Source organism: Cryptomeria japonica, chromosome 3 (assembly GCF_030272615.1).
Source record: "Cryptomeria japonica chromosome 3, Sugi_1.0, whole genome shotgun sequence".
In the NCBI taxonomy this organism is placed as follows: domain Eukaryota; kingdom Viridiplantae; phylum Streptophyta; class Pinopsida; order Cupressales; family Cupressaceae; genus Cryptomeria; species Cryptomeria japonica.
Window position 1 is genome coordinate 589,011,272 of NC_081407.1, and position 19,080 is coordinate 589,030,351.

The window sequence follows — 19,080 nt, forward strand, 5'->3', positions numbered from 1 at the left end:
AAAATAAAAAACTGCTTCTAATTCTAATCTCTCTATTACATCAACTATTATCTCTTACACTATTCACTATTACCAAATGAAATGAAAAATGGGGGTATAAATAGCATCCCCAGTTACAATGAAAGGTCCAGATTGAAAATAAATCAATGGACAAGATCATGACACCTAAACCCTAATTAGGGTTTGTTACAAATGACCTCCTTTTTACTGAACAACATTAAATACATAGCCAAATATTTAAATTTGGCACAAAAATCTAGGAGGTATCAACCAATGAGAAATAAGATGTCATGTCATCTGTAACAACCTTTCATCCAGAATCTTATTCCCTTTCCAATTCTCTTTCTTAGCATATGCAATGAATTTTGTCACGATTCCTTCGATTTCTGTGTTTGGAATCTCGGGAAGATTCTTGATACTCTCTTCTAAGTGGATGACTTGATCGAATGCATCTAGAAGAGCTGCGTCCCAAGTAGGTTCAAGTTCCTTTGTTCTATCAATCAGGAGCATGGTGGCATACATCTGATCATACTGCTCATCTGTAACATCTGCGTCCTTGCGAAAGATGATCGTGATTCTATCCTCAAATTCTTGTAAATCCACATCTGTCTCGACCTCGATCCTTCTGCCAAGAATGGTACGAAGTACCTCAAATACTCTGTCCTGGATCGGATTGATCACCTCCTCAACTTGACCACATCTAACACTGATGTCCTCGAAGAGAACACTCTTTATATGGAGTAAGGTTGACCACTGAAACAAACTGTGAGAATCACCCTCTAAGATCTTCTCCTGCGCTAAAATTCTTCTGGATGTGTGTCTTATAACTTTCAAGACAGGGATGACAACGTCCTTGGTATGGGCAAATGCAGCTACTGTTGCCATCAATCTGTGGATTATCTCAAGAACTTGGATAGCCTGATGGGTGATCTTCGACATCCTTGTAACAAACTCAATGGCCACCGTGTGAGATCTATCCATCCAACTACATGTACGCTGGACCAGGTTCCTGAATCTTTCTGCTTCATTGATCGATTGAAGGGGCAATGCCTGCAATGGTGATCTAACTGGATCCTGACGTCCCAAAGGTTCATTGATGTGACTGAAATATGTCCTCCATGCACCGACCTCTCTCTCAAGCTTTCTATTCTTTTCTACTTCTTCTCTAAGCTTGTCCTTCAATGCCTCAAATGTGTCGGTGGCATCATCTAAAGTCTGCTCTGCTGTGGATGGTCCTAACTCAATAGTCTGTATATGATAGTCTTCTGCTAGGATTTCACCCTCATATTTGTTTGCTGCTGGTGTAGCTATCTGCAGTTTTCTAGATCCAGTCTCATCTCGAATCATCTTGGACATCTTTGTAGCCTTCTTCTTCTCTGTTGTCATATGTGAACGTCCCACAAGGCTCTCTAAATCAATTGCATTGTCCTCGTCCTCAATTACGATCACCTTGGTTAATCTTTCCTTCAACCAATCTGGGATATTCGATCCTGTCTCTTGAACTTGAATTTCTTTATGTACTATTTCTTCTTGTCTGGGAGGAGATGTTACTTCGTTATCCTCTTCTAAATCATAGTCTTGGAGAGATCCATCGGATGAAACATGCTGTGCCTGTCCTTCCTCCTGTCTGTCATTCTGTACCATCGACTCCATGGACTCTTCCACTCGAACTGTTCTATCCTCTGGTCTGGAAGAAGTACCTGGTGTTTGATCTTTGTTGGCACCTAACTTTTTCTTGGAAGACCCTTTCTTTTCTGATCTTTCCTTTCTCTTCGAACCTCTCGAATGGAGATTGCCCTCACTGGCACATCGAAGGTTACCTTCACCTGAATTCCTAGGATTAGGATTGCCTTCACTAACACTGGCTCCACCTTCGGCTGGTTTCTCTTCCAAGGTAAAAGACATAGCTATGCCCTGTTCTCTTAACTTCTGATGCTGAACGTCTACCCATCTGCGAGTACAAGACAAGACTGGTGCCATCAAATCATCTAAATCCACGGCCTCGGGCTCATTCCAATTCAAACTAATTGTTTTACTTTCTCTATCATATGAAGATTGGATGTGCCTGCCATTGTCCTGAGCTTGGTCGGCCACTCTGTAAATCTTACATTTCCTGATGAAATCCAAAGGCAATCTAGAATGCATCTTTCGCTTCACTTCGAGATCATCTAGGAGATTCATCATAAAATCTTCAATTTGGTGCTCATGTCTAAATCTTCTACCGACCGTCTCTTCTAAATGTCCATGTGGATCAAAACTATTCCTCCAAGCAAAAGATGAAAAAGGATACAAGGCTAACTCCTTCTCTGCGTCATCCATGGCTAAGACATTAGGACATACCTCAACTGAATTACCCAAAATAATAGGTACCTGAACTCCATTCTGATGTCTGTGTCTGAATGCCTTCACATATGCTGCCAACTGCCTTGTTACTTCAAGTAACACAATTCTGTCTGTCGGGTACCTCGGCAACATGTATGGAGGTAAAGGACATCCATGCACTCTAATGTAAGTGAACTTGGGAAACTGAATGAACCAAGCACCGTACCTCTTGATGAACTCCTGGGCATCCTGAGATAATCTGTTGTGAATCCCTCCTTGCAACGTCCTTGTGATGTTCATCGTGAAAGTATCATTGACTAACTTGTAGTTCTTCCCTGGTGGATGATGCAAGTAGGTATAGGATTCACAAGCTCTGACCTCGCCGGGTCCTCTTCCAATCACTCCTCTGTGAGGTAGTCCTGCGTACTCAACGCTCCTGATTAAGGCATAGATGACGTATGAACTCATGTGGAAGGACTTAGTAGCCCTGAGTCTTCTCAACTGTACGTCTAAGCAATGGCTAATTATTCTAGCCCAATGTATTGTACCCTTTCCTTGAACAATCACCTGGATGAAGTAAAACATCCATTTCTCAAAATAGAAGGCATGAGGTGCTCCTGTAACTCTGTTGAGCATGGTAATCAAATCTCTGTACTCCTCTTGGAAATCAATCCTGTGTGGTGTGTTCGGTACTTTGCTCAGACGGGGACGACTCTTGAGTAGCCAGTTCTTGTTGATTATGCTTAGGCAAGCATCTGGATCATCATCGTACACTGATCTGGCTCCTTCAATGCTCTTATATATCATGTCCCTGTGCTCTGGAAGATGGAAGGCTTCACTTATGGCTTCCTTTGAAAGGTACGCCAAAGTGTTTCCTTCGTTGGACACAATTGTCCTGGACTGTGGATTGTAGTGACGGGCACACTCGATCATCAACTCGTGGCACTGAATAGCTGGAGGAAAACCGGCCGCCTTAATGATGCCACTCTCTATTATTCTCCGGGCGACAGGTGATGGCTTGTCGATGTAAGGGACCTCTCGGAACTTCTTCGTGCTAAAGTTCCCCAAGTTTGTATCTCCAATGTTGCTCCACTTTGACACGATCTTGGTCTCCACTTCTTCGGTCTTCTGATCTTCTTTCATGAGAGCCGAGCGGCTGGTGGATGCTCCCGCCTTTGGGGTCGCCATACCTACACAACATTTCATTATAAGAAATAGATTTTGCAATAAATAGCGTAAATAAGAGAGAAAAGTTTTTAGGAAACCTCATGATAAGTCCCTAGAGTTATCATTTCCTAAAGAGCAACGATTGAGCTAAGAGATTCAAAATTTCAAAATTTCAAAATTTGAAATATGATGATGAATGAATAAAACAATAATATCAAATCGCCATACCTCAATAGAGAGCTAACTCTAGAATGCAAAAAGGAAAAGATCGCCTAGGCAAAATTTAGGTATAAATAGTCTTCAATGTTCTCTCCTCAAGAAAATCCACTTCGCCACCCTTGTCTTCAACGTGATCTTCAATTATCGCCTTTGACGTGGTCTTAAATGGATCTTCAAGTTCGCACAAACAAATCTCCAAGTTTCGCACCTTCGACGTGGTCTTAGATGGATCTCCAAGTTCGCCTTTGGTGTGGTCTTCAAATTCGCACCACCTTTTGATAACTAAGCGCCACCCTTTGGATCGAACTCGCACCACCTTGGATAATATTCGCACTATCTTTGAACACACTTAGCACTTTCCTTCGTCTTCCTCAATTCGCATGTAGAAAGGTAAAATAATGATGTAGAAATGATAGTTTTTACCCCCCTTATATAGCGCTCACATCACAATTCACCCTCAAGGCCGACTTGATAAAATAAAGTAATTCCAAACGATTTTTAAATAAAATAACAAGGCCGACTTACATGCATGAGCGTTCTTATTCGACTTTTTAATTATTTAATTCATTAATTAATTAAATGCCTTTTATTTTAATTAATAAATTTCGATTTTTTAAATCAAGGCAAAATAATTAATTAATGCAAAACGCCATATTAAATGCCAATTAAATAGGACTTTAAATTTTATCGAACTTTGGCATTAAAATGAATTTAAAAAGGTTTATTTGGCGCCAAAAAATTTGAAAATGAAGTGGACGTACCTGATCGCCCTGGTCCCTTGGAGAGGGACAGGAGCGATCCACCATTTTGTCATGATTCTTGCGTTTTCAACGTTCAACTCCTTCATTTCCACGTTCCAAATCGATCATCTGGTTGGGTTCTTCGAATTAGATTGCCTTGCATGTGCGCATGAGTGTTTTTAGATGTATCATCGCCCTTGTCCCTTGGAGAGGGATAGGAGCGATCTCCATGTTTCCACGTTCATCTTGCATCTTTGATCTTCGAACTTCCATTGCTAGGCGAATAACATCATTGCTAGTCCATTCCGCGCACGTCCCACTTGCTTTTGCAAGGTACCTTCGATGTTATAAGGATCATCGCCCTTGTCCCTTGGAGAGGGACAGGAGTGATCCATGTTTTTTCTCCATTTTGAGCTCAAGTTGGTAACGTTTAACCTTGGTTCATTGTTTATGGCCTTCGAAATAACGTCCTTTACCTCGTCCATCCTCGCCTTGCCTTGACTTTGAAGGAGTATGAGTGTTTTTGATGAAATCGCTTTGGTCCTTGTCCAAAGGACAGGAGCGATATGGACTCCTTAGCTTGATTGATAATGTTTGGACGTTCAAAACTCTTGCATGTCATCCTCAAAAGACGTCTTGAACCCTTTACAACCTTGTGAAGCCTTGACTCAACGTAATTCTTGCATGAATTGATCAATATACTCAACATCGCTCTGGTCCCTTCCTGAGGGACAGGAGCGAAATTCATCATTGTGAGCTTGTTCTTGTTTATTTCAACTTACAATTATCTTCAACGCGTGTAATGACGTCCTTTCGATCCTTGGGGTAGCTTGATATTTGCTTGTCTCTTGAAATCTATGCCTTAATGGAAATATCGCTCTGGTCCCTTCCCATGGGACAGGAGCGATCTGGGGTCTTAGAGCGCAAATCCTTCCAACGTGACGACCTTGATGCTTGTGTTTGATTAAAAATGTATTAAGACGTTCCTGCCACCTTGTTCCTTGTCTTGGATCGGTCTTAAACTTGAGGGAAAGGCAACATACTCACTGTATCGCCCTAGTCCCTTGGAGAGGGACAGGAGCGAACTTGCTCTTGTGGTCTTCATTTCACTTTGCTAGCTTCCAAATTTATATTCAACGGGTTCGTAATGTGTCCTTCCATTCATTCATGCCTTGGGATCGATTGAAACTTGGCAAGAAAATCATTTATAACAAAAATCGCTCTGGTCCCTTCCTGAGGGACAGGAGCGAACTAGGCATTTTGGGACCCTTGTTGACATTTTAAAATATTCAATTTATATTCACTGAGTTCATTTCACCGTCTTCCTTGCCACCAAACATGAACTTGACTTGATCTTGGCCTGGATTTTGCCCAATGAAGAATATCGCTCTGGTCCCTGGGAGAGGGACGGGAGCTATAATGTACTTCGCCCTGGTCCCTTCCTGAGGGACAGGAGCGATTTTAGCATTCTGGACCATTCTTCTTCATTTTTGCATATCAAATTATATTCATTTGGCAAAGCATCTTCCCTTGGACGTCCTCAAATCATTAAGTTTTCGAAATCTTGCAAGGACAAGGCGAAATTTGAATTGTAGCTCCGGTCCTTCACTGAGGGACAGGAGCGATTTTGCTCCTGGAGGCATTTCTGTGCTCATGAAAATCTTCAATTTATATTCAATGGAAAGATATCGCCGTTCTCCATCACTTCCAACTTGAAATTTGTCTGGACTCTGCAAGGACGATGAGATATTTGAAAATGAGCTCCCGTCCTTCACTGAGGGACAGGAGCGATTTTGCTCCTATAGGCCAAAATAACATGATTTTTCACATTTTAACACTTACGAGGCGAAAACAAACCAATCCCAATGCCCAGGATCAAAATCAAAAAAGTCAAAATTTGGTCAAAATATTCAATTGGACAAAAATTCACATTGACATCCAACACTTAGACAAATTTAAGCTCTGCATTAACATTCCAATTGAAAATTAGACCATTTTGGCGAATTCATTGCACTCAAAATTTGCATCCTACGAAAGGAAGCTCAAAAAGCTCTCAAAACTGACTGGATTTTGGCTTGAAAAGGCAAAATTTAAAACCCTAAGGCTTGGCCCTAAATCCAGACAATCAACTAACTAACAAAACCCTAAAAACGAAAGTGAAAACGAGCGAAAAACAAGCAAAAAGAGGGGGTCCCCATTTGCGATGGGGCGATGTGTGAAATGGTCACAACAGGTTGCGAATCGGATGATATTGCAACTGAAGGTCCAGGTATTCTAGTTCTTACTTATGTCACTCTTGAAGATCATCTGATGTTTGTCCTAGGATGGGCACTGCAGCTTAGCATTTTGGCACACCCTGCTATAGGTGGATTTCTATCGCATTTATGTGGTTGGTCCATCACTTTGCTGTGGATGGTATTTAAGGCAGTTCCTCAGATGATGCTTAATCTATGCACAAAGCAGATATTGTGGACAGATGATGAGTGATGGCGAGGGCCAAAGGCCAGACAGCCATTAGATCATCACTAGGTGCTTCGGTGTGATCAATCCAAGTGAATGGAAATTCCATTGCTGAGCAAACTTATAAGAGATAAGCACTCGTTATGTTTGAATAATGTTCATGAATTTTTCATTAAGTCATGCTACATCATTGAACAGTGAATCATGTATTGACATTTCCCTTGACTATCATTATCTCTCTCTGAAATGCTTCTAGGACGAATCAGAGATTGCATTCAAGGAAGGAAGATTGGTTGCATTTCTTCGCAAAGGAAGAATCAACATTCAGAGGGAGTCTGACGTATCGTCAGAAGTAACCTTGGACGAAGAGATCAGAAGGTTGATATCTGCTTTAGAGGGAGCTTGACATTTCAGCTTCAGAGGAAGCATGACATTTCAGCTTCAGAGGGAGCCTGACATTTCAGCTTCAGAGGAAGCTTGACATTCCAGCTTCAGAGGGAGCCACGTCATCATGAAGATTTGGTTAATGCATTTTTCTCTGTGATGGAGAAATTTGAGGTGAAAACCCTTGTTAATGAGTTCTTCTCTGTGAGGGAGAAGTTCGAGGTGAAATCCCTTGTTAATGCATTCTTCTCTAGGAGAAGTTTGAGGTGAAAGCCCTCGTTCCACCTTCTGCGAGTAGGCATGGTGGAGATGCATTCTTCTTTGGGAGAAGTCTGAGGTTAGAGCCCTCGTTCCATCCTCTGCGAGTAGGCATGGTGGTAATGCACCCTTCTCTGGGAGAAGGTTGAGGTGAAAGCCCTCTTTCCACCCTCTACGGGTAGGCATGGTGAGCCCACCCTCTGCGAGTAGGTATGGTGGGTATCATGGAAGAAATTCCATGATGTGCTTGTTCACTCTTTGGGAGTAGCTATGGTGAACGCATTATTCATGGGAGTAGCCATGGTGGTAGTCACTATGTGACTTGGTTATGCAAAAGGAATCCTCCCTAGCTAAGAGGGAGTGTTGTTGTGTAGCTAGGTCGGATCCCTTCTAGGGCTGACCTAGTGCACAAAATGCGAAGTGGCCTGTCGGCCTTGGCATTTGGATATCTCAGTTGTATGAGTCTAATTTGGGGCAGGCCCTATTTGGGTGAATCACTTGTGTGTAACTTGTGATTAAGTTAAATGTAACTTGCAACTAAGGGAGACTCATATGTAACTTGTAATATATAGGTCTGACCCTATCCTTGGTGCCAAAAGTATATGGCCAACTTGAGATCTATTAGAAGGTATTGATTCATATATATGCAAGGTCATGATTGCATCAATACCAATGAATTCAATAACATGAAGGACATGTAGTGTGCTCGGGGGTGACAATAAGAGCTTATCGTCTATGGTTGGGAAGGCAACAGATTTGATGTTTGCCTGTGGTTAATGAGCACCACCATAAAATCAACAGAAATCTGGGTAATGTATTTAGGTCTGAACAGTCTTAGCAGAGAGTTCAAATAATATTTGCTCTAGACATTTTTTCCAAGACATTACATAAATTCTCTCCCTTTGTATTTGTGAACTGAAATGCACCACAAAATTCACTTTTCAAAAAAAAAACTGGAATTGCTAGCTGTCTTTAAACTATGAATTAGTATCTTCTATCAATAGCCACTTCCTTGGAAATGCCCAATTAGAGCATAAGAGCTAAGGTTGTTTTTTTTCGGTCATCTTCCACAATCACCTTAAGAATTATAACAGCTTTCTTAATAGTTTGACAAATGATTTTTGGTCTTAAAAATCTTGGATGGAATTTGTGGGTGGACACTAATTCCTTGTTGGCTTGATGATGATTTTTGTAATGGATGACTTCATGTGTTGTCATTGATGGCACATGTATACACACACATATGTTCACATTGTCATAGTCATCTTAGTTAAGACAAACCGATACTACTCCTAAGTCTTTGTATTGCAAAACCGGTATTATATGTATAAGAGAAGTCCATTCGGTTTTGAAGGTGTCTAACCAGTATATGTAGAGTCTAGACAACCGATATATGCAGGAATGTCATGACACCAGTTTGGAGATATTGTGGAGATCAACAAGGAAGCAAATGGAGGACAATCGGTTTATGAGTTGGAAGAGGTTAACTCTTAACTGGTATCGGTGTTCCAATTGGTTTCACTAGTTGTGTGATGAGTTATCATTGGTCGTGATGAGTTATCCCTAACTGACAGATTTGGCGGCAATCTGTGATGTGTTATGTAAGATTGTCCAAATACACTGCACCTAAGAAATTGTGATGAGGTTCCTGAGCCGACATGAAATCTAATGTCTATATAATGACATTGTGATGAACTATTTTTATGATGTGAGATACAAGTGATAAGCTGTTGCGATTTACTGAAGGCGTTGTAGAGTATGTCGGTGATGTAGTTTTGAGTGAGTAGAAGAGGATCTATTCAAGCAAGATGTGCTATTTCTAGATCACACCACCTGCTGTTTTCTAATCACTACAACAGTGAAATACCCTAACCGGGTAAGCTCTAACAAGCTTCATTGTACAAATCCTCTAACCGGGTGATCCAATAGTTTGGGTTTGAAATCCTCTATCGAGGTTACTCCTAACAGGGTACTACCTTTAACAGGGTATAGCTCCTAACAGAGCTTTGGGATCTTTTACAAGGTTCACTCCTAGTAGAGCACTTTTGTAGACCTTAACCGGTCAGTTACCTAATACTGCAGGTAGTTAACTTGAGAGTCCCATCTCACAGTGGTTTTTCCCAGTTGGGTTTTACACATATAAACACTTGTGTTATGGTGGATGTTTTACTTGTTGTGGATGCTTTAATATCACTTTGGATTGCATGCATAGTATTAGTAAATTGGTTAACTGTCTTTACCGGTCTGTGTTTAATGTTAATGTTTGTAGCTTGAGTCGAATGATCATTTAGAATACATATAATATATGTTGATTAATAATAATATATTATTATGTTATATTATTATATTATTATTAATCATATAAAATTTAATATTCAATATTAATCTATTATATTATTCTAAATTAATAATTGATTGATGAAACATTATAATATTGATTAAATTATTATAATTAAAGGAGAGACATGTCCGTTCAAGGACATGCCTCTCCAAAGAAATATATATAGTATAATGTTATTCAATTTGAGAATACATAGAATTTCAAGAATGCAAGTATCAGATTGAATTAGATATATACATTAAAATACATCCAATAAAACCTGGGAAAATCAACATGGTATCAGAGGTCAGGCCTGTGAAGTTTAATTTAGAGGTTGGAGAGGGTTGGAGAATTCAGTTTTTTTAGAATTTTCAGTCTGAAATATGCCATTGCACGCCCCTTGGTTGGCCTCAAAATGAGGACTATAATATATGGATGGAAAGATCTGTGTTTCTAGTTTTCAAATATGTTTATCTCATCAAATTTGATTCAGTTTTGTGCAAGATATGACAACTTTGGTGCAGGTCACTTGAAACCCTACCTAGGGTTAGCAGTTTTGGGAAAAATGTCATAACTTCTGTTTTAACCGTTGGATCTGGCTATAACTTGGAGGAAATGTTTGTAATTAGATTTTCTAACATCTCACCAAAGAGATTGGATAAATTTGGTAAATTGCAAAAGTTATTAATGACTGTGTGTGGCAGATAATAATGAAAGTGTTGATCAAAATTATGAAAATGTTCTACATCATTCGAAGGGAATTATGATGAGAGATGATACATGCGTGATATTTCTTATATGGGCTCACCTTATGAAAGGAAATGTTTTAAACTTAAGATAAGTATTCCATGTTTTATTAAGGCACATGAATTATTGAGTTTGTAATTTATGCTATAATATTGGCTAGTAAAATCTTGTATGCTTCCATCATTGGTGTTTTTGTTCTAGATAATTTAGTTTATGAGCTATTTGTAATCTCTCTCTGACATACCTTCAAGACGAAAGCACAATAAAATTGAATTAAAGGGAGAAATAAATTGATGCTTATAAACGAATTGATGATTGAGACCAGATTCAGAGGGAGTCTAACATTTCATCAGAAGCAACCTTAGACAAGGAGGTCAGATGGTTGATATCAGATTCAGAGGGAGTCTAATATTTCATTAGAAGCAACCTTAGACAAGGAGGTCAGATGGTTGATATTAGATTCAGGGGGAGTCTAATATTTCATCAGAAGCAACCTTAGACAAGGAGGTCAGATGGTTGATATCAGATTCAGAGGGAGTCTAATATTTCATCAAAAGTAAGCTTAGACAATGAAGTCAAATGGTTGATATCAGATTCAGAGGGAGTCTAACATTTCATCAGAAGCAACCTTAGACAAGGAGGTCAGAAGGTTGATATTAGAGGGAGCCACACCATCATGAAAATATGCTTAATGCATTCTTCTCTGTGAGAGATAAGTTTGAGGAGCAAGCCCTTGTTAATACACTCTTCTCTGTGAGGGAGAAGTTTGAGGTGAAGGCCCTTGTTCCACCCTTTGGGAGTACCGTGATGAATCGTGTTCCACTCTCTAGGAGTAGCCATGGTGGATGTCATTTCATGACTATATTATTAACAAGGATTCCTCCCTAGCTAAGAGGGAGTGTTGATGTTGTAGTGGTCACCCTTGTGAAGAGACAAATGGTGTCATTAAGGACCGACCCCTTGTGAAAGGGTGCCTCCCTCATATATATAGAAGATGCAAACTCATTCTCTGATCCATTCAATTTATGTGAAGAGCAGTTTATATATTAGTTAGAGAAGATCGATCCTCTGAAGAAGGCCAATTCGATTTGCTCTTGTGAAATTTGCTTCAAGGAGTGAAGCAACATATATTGGGCCCGTATCTTGCATTATTGCTAGACATATTTGATATATAAAGAAGACATTTTATGCTGGGTGCTTCTCCCTCAAGTAGGGGGGTTTACCCTTGGAGATCAAACTGCAGATATTCTGACCAAAAAAAAAACCTCTTTCAGAGTGAAGGTTGATCACTTCAGAAAAGGTTTAGGTATGATAGAAAGGTAATTTTCTTTGCAATTTGTATTTGCATGTTTAATGTGTAAACTTCTTTGTCATGACAGGACATTTTTGGATTTTATCCCCTGGGTTCATATCTGAGAGGTGACGATCTCTCAAGATGATGAACACTTGTATGGAGACATTATAAGGTGACGATCTTATAATATCCAAACTAGTTATCATGGTGGATCTCTGGTGAATCATGGATGAAGCCATGATTGTGTTGTGGTAAAACATTCATATGAAATGTTAATGCACATACCACAACTTGGATAAGATGAGAATTTAAATCTTTCTCATATGATTATCCTTAATTATTGCGTGTTTAGGCAATACTGATATCACGTGCTTAGGTGATATCCTGTCATCACAAGATTGACGTGATGGATATTTGTATCATGTGTCTAGGTGATACTTCATATCATGTATTTAGGTGATATAACATTTGTATAAAATGTTAGTGCACTTATCACAACTAGGATAAGGTGAGAAATTAAGATTTCTCATATGATTATCCTTAAGTATTGCGTGTAGGCAATACTGATATCACATGCTTAGGTGATATCCTATCAATCGCAAGATTGATGTGATGAACTTCAGGATCATGTGTTTAGGTGATACTACATACCAAATGATTAGATGGTATGATTCTCATGAATGACTAAAATGATCACTATCTATTAAATTATGATGCTTGAATATATTGTCTACATTCATCTTACCTAGCTAAGAGGGAGTGTTAATGCATAATAGCTTCGGTAAGATAAATGATTGAATGAGAGATAAATGAAGTCTCTCATTCAATCATTTATCATATCGATAACTATGATAAAACCATCAAGCAATTGAATCATCCTTGATAGTCATTCTATATTTGCATATGACCAAACTATTGATTAAATCATACTATGCATCTTTCTCATGTTCATCTATCTAATGAATCTTGTATCTAGATGAATATCAATCTAACATAATGATGACTCCGATTAATATATATTATCGGATTGCATTAGATTGGGTTGCATATCGGGTAGTGTTATGTTAGTCATCGATAGTTATCGGTGTGTTAGTCTACACCGATAGTTATCAGTTGTTAAGGATAACACACCGATAACTATCAGCTGTTAGCATTGACAACAAACGATTAAGGCAATCCACGTAAGAGCTTGTGGATAGAATCGCCGACTGAGGCAATCCACGTGAGAGATCATGGATAGAATCGCCGACGGAGGCAAATTCACACCTTGAGACTATGGTCCCCTGTGATGAGCATCATATGGTTGATGCAAATACTCTCAATATTTTTGAGTTAGGGTGACTATCATGTGCCTTGATATTCTTGTTTATACCATACTTCCTGATATCATAGTGAGATAATATTTTTTTCTATTCCATAATTAATCTAGACTTAATGCATTTGCATTGATTTTATCTTCCCTAGCTAAGAGGGAGTGTTAATTATGTTTTGTGTATCTATGGTGAGGGCCATAAGTGTTGACATGGGAGATCACTACACATTTTGTCTGATCATCCTCCCTAGCTAAGAGGGAGTGTTAATGTTTGTAGCTTGAGTCGAATGACCATTTAGAATACATATAATATATGTTGATTAATAATAATATATTATTAAGTTATATTATTATATTATTATTAATCATATAAAATTTAATATTCAATATTAATCTATTATATTATTCTAAATTAATAATTGATTGATGAAACATTATAATATTGATTAAATTATTATAATTAAAGGAGAGACATGTCCGTTCAAGGACATGCCTCTCCAAAGGAATATATATAGTATAATGTTATTCAATTTGAGAATACATAGAATTCCAAGAATGCAAGTATTAGATTGAATTAGATATATACATTAAAATACATCCAATAAAACTTGGGAAAATCAACATTTAAAGTGGTATTGTTTTTGCTGTCACTGATTCAGCCCCCCCTCTCAGTGCTTTATAAGTCTATCATTCCTAACCTACAAAAAGGATGAAAGCCTGCCCCTTTCCTTTTATCAAGTCATTTCCGACCGCCAAGCTTTAGCATATGCACCTTGGTTGCTATTCCTTGGTCTGCACATTTTGCTTCTAATTCTCCTTGCCATGACAATTAGCATCTTTCTTATAGGCGTTTCCGAACCAATTGTTACTTTTCTTGATGTACTCTCCTAGAATGATTATAATAGAGGCTTCCTGAGAGGAATCTGCAGACCTTTGGTAAAGCTTCTCCCTCCATGCTCCTATTTGTGCCTTTGACAGTTGATTTTACACTTGCTCCTAATATCCTTCTGCTGTCGCTCCTGCTTTCACTTTCACACTCTTTTCTTCTGAACGTTCTTGGGTTATTTAGGTGTATATTAAAGAGGCCCTCTACCTTATTATGCATATAGGTTTGCGTATAACAGTCCCTTTCAAGATGTATACGAGTCTCACTTGATTTTTCTCATAGCCAATAGTTTTTTACAAAGCAAAAACAACCCCAAAATGGAGGATCACATGGAGCATAAACTATACAAGCACTAATACCCCCCAAAGCATAATAAAGAAACCAGGTCTCGAGATCTAAAAAACAGATTCTTACCAAACTGTTTCTCTAAAATCTTTTTAAGGATCTGTTTGAGAGCTTGGGGCTTAGAGTCCTGCCCATGACAACATTTAGCAAGGGGAATCGGTAAATCTTTATTTAAAGGAGGAAGTTTTTTTTTTCAGAAGGATTCATTTATAGCAGCCAAAATAGCAATTTTATTTCGATGTCTTCTAATGTGAAAGAAAGATGAAATTGAAGTAGTCCTGTAGTTAACCTTGCAAGCTTTGCATTTAATTTTTTCATTTCATTGATCACAGTGATAATCTTCCACAGAAGCTCCTTTCTAGCCTATTTTATGATCATTTGGGAGAGACAAAGCTTCAACTTGATTAGTGGATTCCTTATCATGAATTGCAAATTTTAAAAGCGACTTTGGAGAATGTCTAAACACTCATCAACTTACGGCAAAGCCCTAGTTCTCTTTAGCAGCTCCATCAAAATTAAGTTTAATTCAATGGAGAGAGGTTTTCTAAATAGTTTTAAGCCTTGATGTCTTGTTTTACGAGTCATAAATCTCTTATACCGATGCTTCAATTTTCTCTTCAGACTTGCCGAACATAAAACTTTTATTGTTTCTATCCAACAATATATATCACACAATCCACAACCTTCCTGGTAGTTTACTTTGAAAGTGCTTTGGCCAGGCTTGGACCTATTTAAGAACAGATTTTGTTAGACCTATCTACAATCTAGTCTTGTTAGAAATGTCCCCTACACTTTCATAGAAAATTCACAATTCCAAAACAGATTGTCAATTCTTTCTCCTCGTTGAAGACACAGAGAGGATTGAGGGTGCAGAAAAGATGAACTTTGGCAGAGCCCCATAAATCTGAGGTCTTCCCCAAAATGCCAGCCAAGGAAAGGCATTCCTTTTGGCAGGCCAAAGCTAATATATTTGTTGGTTGGGAAATCTTTTACTCAGCTGTATCTTTCAAGAGCTTCCATGTAAACATGCAAAGATATGAGAATTCCTTCTTTATTCTCATCTCAAATTAGAGAATCACAACAATCCGTTATCTCTATTAAAGTCTTATCTTTAAATTGGTTACTTGCAACATACCCATATATCCTAATTTTATGACCTTTCATATAGCATTATCAGGAGAATACTATCATGAAAACTTTAGCCTTTCACCAGATTGTGATCTAGTCATCTGCAGATTATTTATTCTTGAAATAAAGCTTTGGAGTTATCCTTGTGCTTCCATTTTGTATGACTATCTGTCCCTGCTTTTGCTTTACTGGCAACTTAAGCAGAACGATTTACTTGGCTTGAAACCTACTGGTTCGTCATTCTCATTTCATGCTTGTGAAATTTATATTGGTACACTGATATAACTCTTTCTGCACATATAAAGGATCTTAAAATTGCAATGTTATCCTCATAAATCTAGTGTCCAGCATTTCTGTTTCATATGACTATCAGTCTTTGTTTTTCCTTTTCTAGTAACCTTAGAATTGCCGACTTAGCTTGAAACCTATTAGTTCTTCATCCTTCTTTCATGCTTGTATAAATTAAATGAGTACACTGATATAGCTCCTTCTAATTAATGTCTTTAACACTTTAAAGTTCTGAAAATTGCAATGTCATTCTTGTCTATCTATGATTAGCAGGATCATGAAAATTTAAGTATGGATGAGGGATTAGTGGGATCATGAAAATCTTAGTAAAAGGAAATAAAATTCTGCATCAAGTATTAATGCCATGCACTAATATGGGGCCTGGTTGCCAACAAAAAATTGAGAGGATTACAACTATGTAGAAACTATTGTGTATTTTGTGTTCAACCATGACAATTACAAAAATGAAAATACAAGTGAAGGAGATGGGATTTTATATTCATTGTGCAGATCCAAGTTTTATTTCTAGTTTATTGTTTCTAATTGTTTCATCTTTTGTACATTCATATAGTTTGCCCAATATCCTGCTAGTATCACATCTTTATCGTACAACCAAGATGGTCAGCTACTGGCTGTTGCAGCAAGCTACAGTAATCAAGAATATGATAAAGGGTAAGATAACTTTGATCAAGTTTGTTCTGGTTTAATGGAGTCTATTTTCATTAGCCAACATGATAGAGTTTTGTAAGACAATTTGGTTTGTGTCGTTAGTATTGTATTCGCTTGGCATTGTTTTATAGTTGAATGATTGAAACAAAATACAAATAGTTAAGGACAACATAAGATTTTATTGGTTAAGAAACATAGGCAATGAAATTTATTGATAGGAGATATGAATGACGCTTGATTTTGTTTGTCCTTTTTTTATCCATAAACATTTACATATTCAAAAAATCTGGAAGTAATTGATTGTGGATCTATTTCTGATTCTCATCCATGACACTACGAATGTGCATACCATAAAAATAAAATCTATCTTTAACACTTTAAAGTTCTGAAAATTGCAATGTCATTCTTAATATAATACTTAATATAATAAAAAGTATTGGGTTGTGATTATCCCTTAATGTTAATAATTGGGAGACAAGGCAGGCTTATGAGGTATTGCATGCGCCTTAAATTTTACCAATTTAGAACAGGCTTTGCGGAGAACGTCCCAAGGTTGATGTGTCCACATCTTCCTTCTGCTAGGTACCTACATCATTTAGAGGTGCTTGTATGCTTTGAGGCAAAGTTTTAAAATTTGCAACTCATCAAAACTCGAAAGACTTAATTTTGATATGGACCCAGCAAGATCTTATCAAAACTTGGCACAATCTTGGCAAAACTCAGAAAAAATCAGTCAGATTTGGCTTAGGGGAGTAAATGGGTAAGTTACTTGGCTATTATATTTTCTTGTGTGTACTCGGTGAGTGTGCATTCTATTCTTTGTGGGTTCCTTTGTGTTATGATTCTTATCATCATGCATGAGAGAGAGTTCATAAGGAAACGAGTGCTTATGAAAATTGGTCATTGTAGAGATGACTTAAATATAAACAGGTTAAAATCTCAAAGTAAAAAGTGCAATGTTTCTTTTGTTTGTAGTTTATCCTTTCATATCCTTCCTCTATATTTGCTTTCAGAATGTATGGTTTTTATCCCCTTTGTATCCTCTTTCTTTTGTGTTGGTATGCATGATATTCACTAATAATAAACTATATTTTTACATTGAAAAGCTGCTAAAGAAGAAAAGAAGATTGAACAATCATTTTTTGTAGCTTGAGAGTACTAAGGAATACAATCCATATACAAATAATGACACACAAATGTTTATGATGATGCATAATTTGACACAACAAATTGCAAAGCCAACGTTACATGTTTACCATACAGAGATAATTGTATTGATAATAGAGAAGGTGGCTTTTACAAAATAGCTAATTGCAGAATGAAAATGGTGAAAGACAATTAAGCTTTTCCAAACAAGTTACCTCAAGCAAAATGGGGTTTTCACATGAGATGCAGACACAATACACAAGGAAACAGAGTTCACATAGTTATGACAGCATTTTAACTAATAGATAGAGCTGCAGTTACGTATGATATAAATAGGAAGCTGAAAATAAGTGACTACATAAGTAGGAAGCTGAAAATGAGAGACTATGTATAGTGTTCAGTAAAAACTTATCAAAGATCACTCATGGCCTCATCCATTGTTGCATCAACAGCATTGTCCAAGTTGGCCCTGCAACTTGCTGCAACAGAATATGCAGTGAACTTGAAGAAACTCTTGGAATGATGAGTAAAGGAGTTTGCATCAATGGATTGGTTTGCTAAGGCATGCTTCTTTGCAGTCTTTTGTTGTATGGTTGCAGATATCAACCATATTGGTCATTGCAATTCATCATATAAGTGTTGGAAAGTAAAATAAATGAACACATTCAACTTTTTTTGGAGACTTTTGGAGCTGGTGAAAGCACTTTGTTTGCTTGTACAGAAAATTAAAATAAGATTAACAAGAGGCCAGTGATTTTCATGCATGAGATTGGGCTTCCAGGAATCTAGTACGTCGGCAAGGGCATAATTGGTAGTGGAGGAGGTTTGTATGGTCTTGTCACTGTCTTCAGACCTAGGATTTTGACTTTAGGAAATTGAAATATTGATTGGCACACATTGGGGGTAAACTGCTGGTGTGTGAAGAAAGGGCAGCATTGAGGATGGAGAAGCTGCTGCTTGTTAAATGGAGGAGCCATAACATAAGGATACCTGATAGGAGGAAGGAAATATTCCTTAATTGAGAAACCTTAAGGATGGTTGTAGTTACTCTCATTCCTTTGTCATGCCCCTGACCTTAAGCACCAAATAACAAATAAAATATACAAACCCTGCAATCAGTAAAAGTATTTTCATAACACTTCCCGTACAATCAGTGAGATGCCAATAATCAAGAAAATCATCTTATTTTAAGACTTCACGATCTTCTAGGAAACAATACGTTAAGCAAATGGAGAAGGCAGCGATTATCAGTAATATATACAACAGCGCTTGAAGAAAACTGTTGGTGTAAATAATTATTCATCATGGATATTATTACACTTACTTAAGTTTACTTAGGATAATGCATTTCATAGTAGTTTGGATATGAGACACTTGGGTGTTTGTGCCACATTG

The 19,080-nt window shown here is 37.8% G+C and overlaps 1 protein-coding gene across 2 annotated transcripts in view; it reads left to right on the forward strand.

The window, feature by feature from the left end:
• The window catches only part of LOC131042665 (mitotic checkpoint protein BUB3.1), a 162,445-nt gene that overhangs the window by 118,548 nt on the left and 24,817 nt on the right, over positions 1-19,080 (forward strand). Inside the window, exon 8 of one of the 2 annotated variants that reach the window (XM_057975985.2) lies at positions 16,442-16,542. The exons of the other annotated variant lie outside the window; for it this stretch is intronic. Within the exon in view, the coding sequence (XP_057831968.1) occupies positions 16,442-16,542 (101 nt within the window). The remainder of the gene's footprint in view (positions 1-16,441; positions 16,543-19,080) is intronic. 2 annotated transcript variants of the gene reach the window in all.